Source organism: Dromiciops gliroides, chromosome 5, assembly GCF_019393635.1.
Source record: "Dromiciops gliroides isolate mDroGli1 chromosome 5, mDroGli1.pri, whole genome shotgun sequence".
Taxonomy (NCBI): Eukaryota; Metazoa; Chordata; class Mammalia; order Microbiotheria; family Microbiotheriidae; genus Dromiciops; species Dromiciops gliroides.
In genome coordinates this window covers 272,168,503-272,180,756 of record NC_057865.1, presented here as the reverse complement: position 1 = coordinate 272,180,756, position 12,254 = coordinate 272,168,503, and the positions used below count along the sequence as shown (strand labels likewise).

The 12,254-nt window shown below is 42.1% G+C and overlaps 1 protein-coding gene across 1 annotated transcript in view; it reads right to left on the bottom strand.

Moving 5' to 3' along the window:
* Window positions 1-1,209: 1,209 nt before the first annotated feature.
* Window positions 1,210-12,254, bottom strand: part of METAP2 (methionyl aminopeptidase 2) — a 36,809-nt gene continuing 25,764 nt past the window's right edge. Inside the window, exons 4-11 of the mRNA XM_043968883.1 lie at window positions 11,853-11,955; window positions 6,071-6,232; window positions 4,911-5,092; window positions 3,582-3,676; window positions 3,374-3,470; window positions 2,602-2,705; window positions 2,071-2,186; window positions 1,210-1,721 (exon numbers count right to left, since the gene is read on the bottom strand). Of these exons, the coding sequence (XP_043824818.1) occupies window positions 1,469-1,721; window positions 2,071-2,186; window positions 2,602-2,705; window positions 3,374-3,470; window positions 3,582-3,676; window positions 4,911-5,092; window positions 6,071-6,232; window positions 11,853-11,955 (1,112 nt within the window). The 3' untranslated portion in view covers window positions 1,210-1,468. The remainder of the gene's footprint in view (window positions 1,722-2,070; window positions 2,187-2,601; window positions 2,706-3,373; window positions 3,471-3,581; window positions 3,677-4,910; window positions 5,093-6,070; window positions 6,233-11,852; window positions 11,956-12,254) is intronic.

Below are 12,254 nucleotides of genomic sequence, written 5' to 3'. Positions count from 1 at the left end.
TTAACCCAAAAGGAGGGAACTAGCTTTCTATTCATTCTTTAGAGAGGCTGCTTGTTTAAGCTTGAGAGACGACAAACCTCGCCCACTGAGGAAGTCATAGGTTTCTTTTTATGAGAACAGGATGGCAATGGTGAACAAGAATAACACACTAAATCGATATCCCACAGGCAATCACATCATGAAGTGATGGTAACAGTATGGGAGCATACTTAAAGAAAGCATGCCCATCGTTAAGGCTTTACCCTGGTACAAAATATCAAGCCAAAAAAATTCATTACAGTCTTTAAGGTTGTTTTTGGACAGTCCCAACTGAGTATTTACAAGTAAGAAAAATTGGGATTTTTTTCCCTTTAAAAACATAAGTCTCAGACCAAACCCAAGTAAATATGACCCTTCACACTGAAATTTTGGGGGGGATTTGCATACTTAGACCTTACAGTTCATGTAACAGCATTGCAAACATCCCCCTAAGTCCCTGATGTTGGTTTGATTTGATATGCTACTAACCTCACCCCCATCAAATGGGCTCATTCTGTCAAAGAGGCTCGTGACTACAGTTTTAATTGTTCTAGTCAGAACAATAATTCAACCTAGAAGCTTCCCTGCTCTCCGTTAGGATTCTTCCACTTCCAAAGGCTTCTTGTCCAGGTATGTCTTCTGCTAGGAAAGCTGAAGAGGTTTTTCTTTTTCCCCAGTGTGGATATAATCAGGAAAAAGGTTCCGTTTTAGTGAGTCAGGATTAGAGGTTGGCAGAATCCTTGAAAGTTAATGTATCTTTCCATTGATTGGAGAAAATGAGGATTAACGGGGAATTCTCGAAGCCCAACGCCTGCCAAGAATGTTGGGTATCCATTGGGAAGAAAACAGGAGCCAACTGCTCGGTGCACTGCTGAGGTGGTAATCCACTGCATGAGGAAATGTACTATGTTCCAAAGTATAATAAAATGGGTTCTCTAACATTAAATACAGCCGTCTCCTGCCCAGAATTAGAACAAACATTGAAATGTATCTCTCAGATCTGAAAATTTGTCTTTATTTTTTACAAAATGGAATCCAGGAATTTTAAAAGGCAAAATAGACCAGAGGGCTTAAATGTGGTAGAACTGGGTGGTCATTCAAAGCATTCAAGGAATATGGTCATATAAATATCTGAAAAGCATCTTTTATAACAAAATGTTTTAACTCATTCCAAACTAAAAATTTAAATGCTTCATAGCATGTTTTTCTGAACAGAAAATATTGAACAATTTAACATTTGTGAAATCTCTCTAAAGCCCTGAAAGCCTTTTTCCTTGGTTAGTTACATCAGACTTGCCTTTGAGACTGAATTCCTTCCTTTTCACACATGGGAAAGTATTATTATTACAGAGGTCCACTGTTAAAAAACAGACAATATGTTGCCAATTAATTCTGGTATAATGTATTCCAACAAGCCTAGATAAAGCTGCTGAGGTGGCCTCAGGTTAGATTAATAGTCGTCTCCTCTGCTGACAACTTCTTTACATGTCGGGCGTAGGAGTATGGTGTGCTCAAACTGTGCTGTATAGGAGCCTTTGATGTCACATAAGGGGGGGTAGGGATCCACAATTCCCAAGTCACACAGGTTCTTGAGAGCCATTAGGTATTTACTTTCTCCCAGGCGATCCAGCCACCTGCGGCAGAAGGCCAGAGTGCCAAAGTTTTCGTTGATGACATTTAACAAGTGTTTTGCTCTTGGAAGTCTGAAAGGCAAAAAAAAAAAAAAATTTCAAACCAATTTACGACAGGACAGCTGAAGAACAAGCATCCCCCTTACTTCACTCAGTCGTCTTCCTGTGTCTGTCCCTGTTCTCTCCTGTCCCTCTCTGACCACACCCACTCAATGCTCTCCCTGAATCACCATCACCAAGTAAACGGCTTTCCTCCCCTCCAAATGATGTACAAATTGGCCACAATGACCAGACCACCTTGTTGTTGTTCCTTGGGCACAACAGGTATTTGCTTCAGGAAAGTTGTAATAGTACAAATTACATCACTATTTTGCACTTAGTGAAATACACGGGGGTGGGAGGGCAGGGGCAGGCTTCTCACCTTATTGGCACGTGTCCAACATCAAAGTTTTTCATATAATGTGAACATTCCATATCGTCGTGCACCACGCCTTTTCCTGTACTACCAAAGGTTTCTATAGCATATACTTCACCTTCCTTAAAGGAACAAACAAAACATGCAGGTCATTTTTTTTTTTTTTAAGGTTTCATTTCTAAGGGAACTGATTCAAATTTATAATAATAAATCATTCCTAAAACAACTGAAGTCATATGAAAAGGAAAATGACGTGCTGGCGGGTTGAGGAGAAACAGGTACATATTTAATGCACTGTAGTTGAAACTGAACTGTTTTCAACACCACCACTATGGTTGATACCACATTCAATTGGGAGAATAAGTGATGACTGATCTACCTTTGTCAAACTAACGAGCCTCTGTATTTGTGTGAGGCCTGGTACAAAGAGCACTGACCTGTGTTTAAATCCCTTCTCTGCCACAGACTAGTTGGGGATCTCTGTCTTCCTTGCTTTCTAAGTATGGGTAGTCACAGAGAAGGAGTTAAGTCACCTACCTCCATTCTTGTTGCTTCTCCTCCTTTGACAATGGGCACCGTCTTCCCTGCGTGAATTCTATATGGCCCAATTGAATGTCCATTGAGATTTCGAATGGGCTTCACTATCAAACAGAAAAGGAATATTATTAGCTAGAGGGAGAGGTGACACATGCAGCTTTAACAGGCTATTTTGCTTGAGGAATCATGTTCGCTGACAATATTGAGGAGCAACTGGAATGTCCAGGGCTAGATTTTCCTGATACATAATCATGCCAACTCATACACATAATCACCCAGATCTTAGTATTAAGCACCCCAAGATGGAAACACAATCATTACTAACTCCAGTTAACATACCCTCTAACAAAGGAATTTTTAAGCCTTTTTTGAGAGCCACGTTATTTACATAAAAAGTATTTATTTTATAAATACCACCAAAAGCATAAATGAGGCTTAAATAAATAAAGCCTATTTTATCGCCAAAGAACCCGACAGAGACGTGGTATAGTGATTTATCCAAAGTCCCCAACAACCCTCCCATCTTAGGTCTGAGAGGAAAAACAGAAACAGAATATCCCAAGATCCATTTTTTCCCCCTAGCTGTGTTCCTCATCACTGCATCCCACTAAAAGACCAAAAAAAAAAAAAAAAGTAAAGCAGCACACTGGTCTGTAGCAGACAGCCACCTGTCAAGGGAGGGTACTCTGGTAGGGAATCTTGCAGATGTCTAAGGTATTCTTGTATTTCAAAATAAGTTTCGTTTGCTTGGTTCCATTTTAAAAGAACATACCTTGATATGTTTTCCCATCAATTTCAACCTCATAAGATTCCATAACTTCTTGGATGGCCTCACCAACATCACAAAGACGAACATCAATTCCAGCACACTGGATATAAACATTAATATATTTTAAAAAGTACAAAGCTCACTCCTAAATGATTTTCTTAAAATTGAGGAATCAGGGTAATTTGTTACATAGTATGTCGAATTCACATACCTTTATTCCAGTGTTAGTAGCATCTTTTACAGCCTTTAATAACGTGTCATATTTGGGGTTGAAAGTGACAGTAAACGCACAATCAATAATCCTGCCTGAAAAAGAATTCTCACTTTAGGTTTTTTTCTTTACTCTCATGACAAAATTCCAACATCCTCTAGTCACTGAAGCTATTCAGATCCTATATGTCTTTTGTTCATTCATAGTGACAGCTGACAGATAATACACCAGCAACCTCACCCAGCCATCTAGAACCCAAATGCCAAAATTAGGTGGAAACCTGGAAGACATACAACTCCCCACAGCTAGCAACTAGGTAAAGCAACAGACAACCATTGGGAGAAAAAGATAAATTTACACAGCACTCAATGTCCACTCATTACAGGGAAAAAATAGACTAATACTTTATAATGACACTATATAATAAGGCTTATAAAGACTGATTATGTTCTTAAGTATGATTTGTTGAAGAAAGCAGAATCAAATATAGGCCAAATCAAAGTATAGGCTATAATTATTCAAAAGGTAATCTCTATTCAGATCAATCCCCAAAAAAGACTTTAATCTTTCAAATAGAACTCTTAATTCCTACTTTCTGCTACTGGAATCACTCTGGTTTGGGAGTTGTGAGCTGGGGACGTGCGGGGTGAAAGCAAAAAGGAGGCTGTGCTAAGTCTGGTATGCATTATGGTGGAGGAAGGGGGTCTTGTGGCTGCCAAAGGAGAGGTGAACTGTCCCAGATGGGAAATAAGTCAAAGCCCTCACCATCATCAGCAATGGATCAGGCCCAGGAGTGGCTGCTGCGCTACCAGCCTTGAAGAGATGGGGAGACCCAGTCTCAAAAAATTTAAAGACATGGGGGGCAGCTAGGTAGTGCAGTGGATCAAGCACCAGCCCTGGAGTCAGGAGGACCTCAGTGCAAATCTAGCCTCAGACACTTGAGAACTTACTAGCTATGTGACCCTGGGCAAGTCACCCCAATTGCCTCACCAAAAATAATAATAATAATAATAAAAGGGTAGAAGCTTTGATTATTATAAAAATTAACTTTTTGGAGCACTCCTTATTTTCCATTACTACTCACAGAGAAAATAGAATAGATTCCTCCTATCAGTAGCTTTAGCAGAGATTAAAGTCAGACCTATACTGTATAAGGACTTTACTGGAAGCGTACTGTGTGGCAAAGAGCCACCCTCACTTAGGTTTGTGTCTCAACTTTTCCATTCTTGTACCAATGAAACCACAATTCCACTGCTTGCCGCCGTCTCTGGGAAGGTCCTTTACCACCAGTTAGTTCTTCCCCATTACAAATCATTCTTCACCACTCACCACTGATGTGTGTTCCAAAATCTATCTTGCAGATGTCGTCATATTGCAAGACTGTGGGGTCTCCAGCATTGGGAGTGTAGTGGGCTGCACAGTTATTGAGGGAGCAGCCCGTAGGGAAGGCAAGGCCAGCATTGAGGCCATTCTCTTTGATTAGTTTACGGGAGCAATCTTCCAGTTTTTCACTAAAACAAAAAAGAATGGGCATTACAATTAAATGAAATTATTCCCTCATGCAGTATAACCTATCCATAAATCTAAAAAAGATGAACACACACTTAGAAAACAACCCCTGAGAAACCTAATTACTTTCCTACCATACACTGTCCTCTCTGGAGGTGAATCAGGAAAGTTTGCTTGCTATTCTGAAACTAGTTGACCTGTGAGGCAAGAGATTTATAGAACTGCTAACTCACCTCTAAGGTACACACACACAAGCCACTCTTTATGAGCTGCTGTCTTGGCTCTGCTAATTTTAGGTATTTTTTTATTCTACATATTTATTTTCCCCGAAGAGAAAAACAATCAGGTAACTTAGAACAAGGACTTTCGCTTCTTTTTCTTCCTCTGGCTTCACTATGTAGGCTACTTGGGCAATTCTTAGCCACAGAGATTTCTATTGTGGGACTGGACTATATAGTTTCTGTTCCTAACTTAAAAACAATTCACTTTAAATGATTTCTAAATGACATCCCCCCCACCCCCGCCCTACTTTAGTCTTTAAACTACTAGGAAATCCAGAAGAAAAGTGTCCCAATAGAGATTGCTGGGTCAGTGTCAAGTTCAACCCCGTTGTCTTTTCTCAATTTCACCCTAACCACATTTGAAGCATTTCTGATATAGCTCATCTAGAAATCTACTGAAAACCAACCAAAGCAGAACATTAAAATTATGCAACTGTTTCCTAGAAATTTTCTAGGTTTCTCTTCTAAAATACTTAAAATTTTTTTTTAAAAATCTCCATATCACCACCCAATAATCTCACCTGCCCCTGCCATGGCCATCCCTCGTAACAAAGAAGTACAGCCAAGCAAACAACTGTCTTCTTTCATAGTGCATCATGAGTGGAACAGGTACAGTTCTAACACCACCTCCAATTTGTTGCCAAGCTTTGCAGTCCTCCAGGGCCCTTGGGATGCTACTACAGAGGCCTCTAGACTTACCAGATTTCTATCATTGTCATCCCAGGCTTGATCCAGCTCATCACATACTTCCTCACTTGTCTATGTGCCTCCGCAGCTTCCCGAAAATCATTCCAGATCTCTTCACTGGCCTGGTCTAATGCTTTCTTCTCTTCACTTGTGGTTCTCCAAGCTGCTGTTCTCCTGTAAAAGTAAAATGACACTACTGTTTAATTTAAAACCCCTACTACTTATTACACTTTCAATTTTCTAAAAAGCTTATGCAAATAAGATGCTTTCAGTTCTTTCCCAATTAAACTTAAGATCACAGGACCAACACTGTAGAAATGACCAATTTTCAAAGAGTTTGAATGAGCAGCTAGCTAGGTAGTGCCAGAGTGCACAGAACACCAATGCCCAGAGTCAAGAAGAGGAGTTTTCCCAAGTTCAACTCCAGCCTCAGACACTTAACTAGCTGTGTGACCCTGGACAGGTCAATTCTTCTTTGAGCCTAAGTTTCATCAGCTCTAAAATCTAGATTCTATGATAACATGCAGAACTAGTGAAATGAAAGGGCCCTCATGTAATGCAGTGGGTAGAGCACCAGGCCAGCAGTCAAGAGGACCTGAGTTCAAATGTGGCTTCAGATACTTGCCAGCTAGATGACCTTGGGCAAGTCATTTAACCTTGTTTGCCTCATTTTCCTCTTCTGTAAAATGCACTGAAGAAGGACATGGCAAACCCCTCCAGTAACTTTGCCAAGAAAACCCCAAATGGGGGTCACATGACTGAGAGGACTTAAAAGTCTACTGACCCCTGAGATTTTTTTTTTTTTTGGGTGAGGCAATTGGGGTTAAGTGACTCGCCCAGGGTCACACAGCTAGTGTCAAGTGTCTGAGGCTGGATTTGAACTCAGGTCCTCCTGAATACAGGGCCAGTGCTCTATCCACTGACCCACCTAGCTGCCCGACCCCTGAGATTTTCAAGAGATTTCTGGGGCTTGCACATTGCATGGGCAGATATCAAGGGCTTCAGTACTGTGGTGTGATCCCCACTGGGACAAAGAGCACATATTTCGGGGCAGCTAGATGGCGCAGTGGATAGAGCACCGGCCCTGGAGTCAGGAGGACCTGAGTTCAAATCCGGCCTTAGACATTTAACACTTACTAGCTGTGTGACCCTGGGCAAGTCACTTAACCCCAATTGCCTCACTAAAAAAAAAAATTAAAAAGAACACATATTTCTTGTACAAGTGGCACCATGTACCACCGTGGAAGAGAGCACAGCCAGTGAGTATGTGAGGCAAAGTCTTCACTCCTGGGCCTCATAACTTTATACACCATTTTCAAGGCCACTTGGTACAAACCCCTTGTTTTACAGATGAGGACACTGAGGCCTAGAAAAATCAAGCCACTTATTCAGGTAGTAAATGACGGAGCCAGAATGGGAGCCAAGGCTGTGACTCTAAAGGCAGGCAGTCTCCTTTCACTAGACCATGTCACTCAGGATTCCCCTTTTCCTGAGTTTTACTTTACACCCCACATGCCATGTGGTGCCGCTGTATAGAAAATACAGAAACAAACCCAACAAGTAAATGGCAATGCTAGTCATGAGAAAACCAGAAAACTCGTTCCATTTAATTGAGTTATCCAGGTAAACGAAGTTTTTATAAACCAAAGCTTTTCTTAAGGAACCTGAACTCTCCTGAGTCCTCTTCTTTCTTAAGGAGCAGAGTCGATGTCCAGACTACTCTCTAGAATACCACAAAAAGACACTGAGAAGAAACCAAAGGGTTTTGGCTTGGGGACACCTTCTATTCCTGACCTGAATGAACACAGCTGCCCCAGAGTTAGGACAATAAATTCTCTAAAATTCCTGGGCTGGAGAGCCTAGTACTGAGACCATCTATTTCATAAACTATCATGTGTGTTAAAAAATGACAAATTAAAAAAAAGACAAATTAGATGCCATTTACCACTGGGCAGTAAAGATGAGAAATAACATCCAGAAACTGAAAAATTTTAGCAGAATCACTGTTTTCTTTCTTACCTGGTACAGAAATCAAGTTGTATGGATCACTATATGTCAACCACAGAAAAATGACAAAAACATCTAGGCATGAAGAGAAAAACATTCTGGAACCTGACATTAGAAATCCAAGTAAAGAATAAAATAGGAAATATAGGCCGGAGGAAATCTAAACTTCAGAAAGTACCAACAAATTTTAGAGAACATTACAAGCCCTACTGACCCGAACTGATAAAGAGTAAATAAAATTTGGGCAGCTAGGTGGCACAGTGGACAGAGCACTGGCCCTGGAGTCAGGAGTACCTGAGTTCAAATCCGACCTCAGACACCTAACACATATAGCTGTGTGACCCTGGGCAAGTCACTTAATCCCAATTGCCTCACTAAAAAAAAAAGGTAAATAAAATCTCCCCAAGAGGTTGTGAATGGGGTAGAAGTTGTGAATAGGGGCTACACCCAAAAAGTCATTAAACTATTCTTTATCTCAAGTAACATATAATCCAAGGTAAAGAATGCACATCTAGGGGCAGCTAGGCGGTGCAATGAATAGAGCCCCGGCCCTGGAGTCAGGAGGACCTAAATTCAAATCCAGCCTCAGACACTTGACACTTACTACCTGTACGACCCTGGGCAAGTCACTTAACCCTAATTGCCTCACCCCCCCCCCCCAAAAGAATGCACATCTACCAGAACATTTCTCTAGCAGCACTTTTCACAGCAAAAAAACTAGAAACAAAAGAGGTGACTCAACTGGGGTATGATGGTAAGGGTAACCTAGCACCACATAAGAAATGTTCAAAATGACAAATTCAGAGAAATACATGAGGATGTGCATAATTGATACAGAGTAAAGTAAGAAGAATCAGAAGAACAATTCCTCCCCATGACCACCACCATCCAGGGAGGGGAATGACTATGAAAGATTCCAGAACTCTGTCCAAAGCACCAGCCAACTGTGGCTTCAGAAGACTGAGGCAGAGGAGCAATGGCCGAGGCCTGTATTCTCTGGCGTGGCCAGTGTGTTGATTTGTTTTGCTTGACTGGCTTCTAATTAGTGGAGGGCAGAGGTTACTGAAGAGCCATAGACCTAAAACCTCTAAAAAGCACAGAAGCAAATTCTGTCACTACCCTGTTAAATTTAATGTCTTAAAAAAACAAATGGTACTTAAAAGAAGCTCACGGTCTCTTACCTAATTCTACTTCCTATTCTTCACAATAAACTCTCACCTCAATGGATCTGTGATCTCACTGATTGACCAGTCCCCTCAAATGTTGAAGTTCAAAACCCTTCCATGCCCATCCCTCCTGTACAGCCCTCCAGGGGATTCTCACAAGGGACTCAACCAACAAGTTGGGAGCTTTCTTCCTCAGCCAATCATCGTCAGATGACAATTTCTCCCTGTCATCATTCATTCTCATCAGGTGATGAGCCCATTTTCTCCTCCAATCAAGGATGTTCTTTGCGATTCCTTGCTGGTTCTGTTCGCAGCCTGTCCCCCGTTACCAGGCTCTCTCTACAAGACTCGGTTTTTGTTTTCCTGAGGCAGTGGGGTCTCGCTGCCACCTCTCCCAGGATCATCACGCTAGAACAGCAAAGATGGGCCCTTCGCTGCCAACAGCAAGCACGGGTTGGTAAAAGCTTTGCATTTTTCCCTAGAGCGATCCAAGCCATTACCATGCCTGCAGTTCTGGCCCCAGTTCACTGACCAGCTGCACTGCCAGTCCCAGAGACATAAACCCTGATGTACAGACTCGATGGGCCAGAGGGGATGTGAGGTCCTTCTGGTACCCTTAGTCTACTCTAACAGTAGACTCCTGTTTCCCTCTGCCATGCAAAATTTACAGGGCAGGTAAATTAGATGTGTTCCTGCAAGTTGGCCCCCATTCTCTGAAGCTGCTCCCTATCTGGGATTTAGATTAAGTTTTATAACAACTTAGCCAAAAGGAAAATGGAGGTCACATTTGCATGACAGCAAAGCAGCTGTTAGGGAAAGCCACACTTGATAAAACTAGAAACCAACTTTGTTGGGGAATGTGGATTGGCCAGTGATGAGTGACAATCAGCTTGAACATACATTTGAAACGGGAGAAGTTCTGGGTGAGATTCAATTGGAGGGAGACTCACAAGTGTGGAAATTGGCACCTTGTAGGCACTTAATAAATGCTCACTGGTTCATTGAAATTCTATGGCTAATTTTGTATATAATCATGGATGGTTGGCTACTTGCCGGTCACCCTCCAGCTCAATAGAGTAGTGGCTCCCTGGTGCTTTTAGGATCCAATACAAACGCTCCCATTATTTCAAGCCCTTCACCACCTGGCTCAAACCAAACTTTCGGAATGATGACACCAAGCGCCCCGTACCCCAATCTGGTAATGCCCCACCCCCATGAGAAAGGAAGCTCCAGGAGGGTAGGACCGCTCTCATTCTTGTCTCTGTAGCCCCATGGCACAGCACAGGGCCTGGTGCTGAGAAGGCCAATCAATGCAAACTGTCTTGGAGCTGGGAGAATAAAATGAATTCTATGACCCTTGGGGCAAGGAGGGAAAGAAGGAGCTGGACATCCAGCAGCAGCAGCAATGGATTCCTGAGCAAGCACCATCAATCCTGTCCTCTTGCTCAAAGCTCCTCCCTCATCAGTCTAGTCAGTTCCTCCCCAAAAGGTCCAACACCTTTTACAAGGGAGAGGGTAGTAAAGACAGAGCGGAGACTCCACTGCCCTCAGCAGTTCATCAATCTCACTCTTCAGAAGCCAAAAGGCCTTTGATACCACCAAGGTGAAAGACACCAAATAAGAGACAACAGCTGTACTTAACTCAAAATTTGGTTTAAACCCTGAATTGTGGGCAGTCACAAACCGGGGGTCTGGTCCTCTACCTAATTTATGGTCACTCTGACCTTCTGATCATCTGCCAATTTTACAGAATGAGGCAATTACTAGCAGAAGGCATGGCCACTATTCTCAAGAGTACAGCACATATTTCAAAAGGCAATTATTCCTCTCAAAGGACAAAACTGCAACAGACCCCAAGCTTTCTGAACACAAGGACAAATATGTTACCTTTGGCACGATTACAGCAAGCTACACTTGCAGACTGCCTTAACAAATGAGTGAAGTGCTAGACTGCAAGGGTGCCAATATGTGGGAAGGAGAACTCATCCTAAGTACCGTCTGCCCCAAAGTACATGAAACAGACTATCTGATGTAGGGTTCACTTCTCCCTGAGTCATTTCAGTGCTTAGTACCCCAACTAGAAGCCAATGTGAAGAAGAACCAGCTAAGACTTAAAATGTAGTAACTGTCAGAGAATTTCAAGGTTTAGCTCTGTCCCGTTATGGTTAACCGGGAAATGGCAGTATTTTTAAAGTACTGAGATTGTGAACAAAGACCCTGACTTGTTTTTAAAAGGACAGATCACTTTGGCACACAAATTCCAAAAGCCATTTTCCTCTAAAATACCTATGGCATTTGAAACACATTTTTTTCTTCTTGGTATCACTCTATCTAGTATCCTCAAAACAATTATATTATTTTGCATGAAATTCCACTTCAAGATAAATAATGTTTAGATGATGAGACAGTCTCATGTCATGGTTAAACACAAGCCTGAAGTTAAGGCCTGGGTGACCCTGGGCAAAAGTCAGTAAGCCTTCAGTGCCCCCAGCAAACTGTCTAAGGCTCCAGGTTGCAGAGAAGGTGCTAATCTGAACCCATAGGAGGACCTTCCTCCCCTGGAGGTCCCCATGCTAATGAGTTCACAGGGGCCACCTGAAATAAAACATACTACTACTCACCCATCTTGTGTTGAGGGGTACTCGCACTCTTGGCCCTTTGGAAAAACACCACTGGGATACAGGTCACATATGGGAACTGAGGGCGGATCCGTCTGTACCTTCGCTGTGGAAGACGAATGAAGCATTACAGTTTATATCAACACAAGACTGCCAACTCCTCAGCGGGGCCTCTATCTGGGCCCCTTTTTACATCCTTTAGATCTTGCTGCTCATAAATTTTGTGGTCAGTGACCTTAAGTGCCCAACTTTGTCCCAAACAAGCATGCTAAAATCCAGATCCACAGAAAATGAAATGCAGGGCAATGATTCACTTTACAAAAAAGTTCTTTCTACACCATGTGTTTAAAGTGTAACTTGATTCACATTTTTTTCAGACTTTCTCAGAAGACACGTATCTTGTAC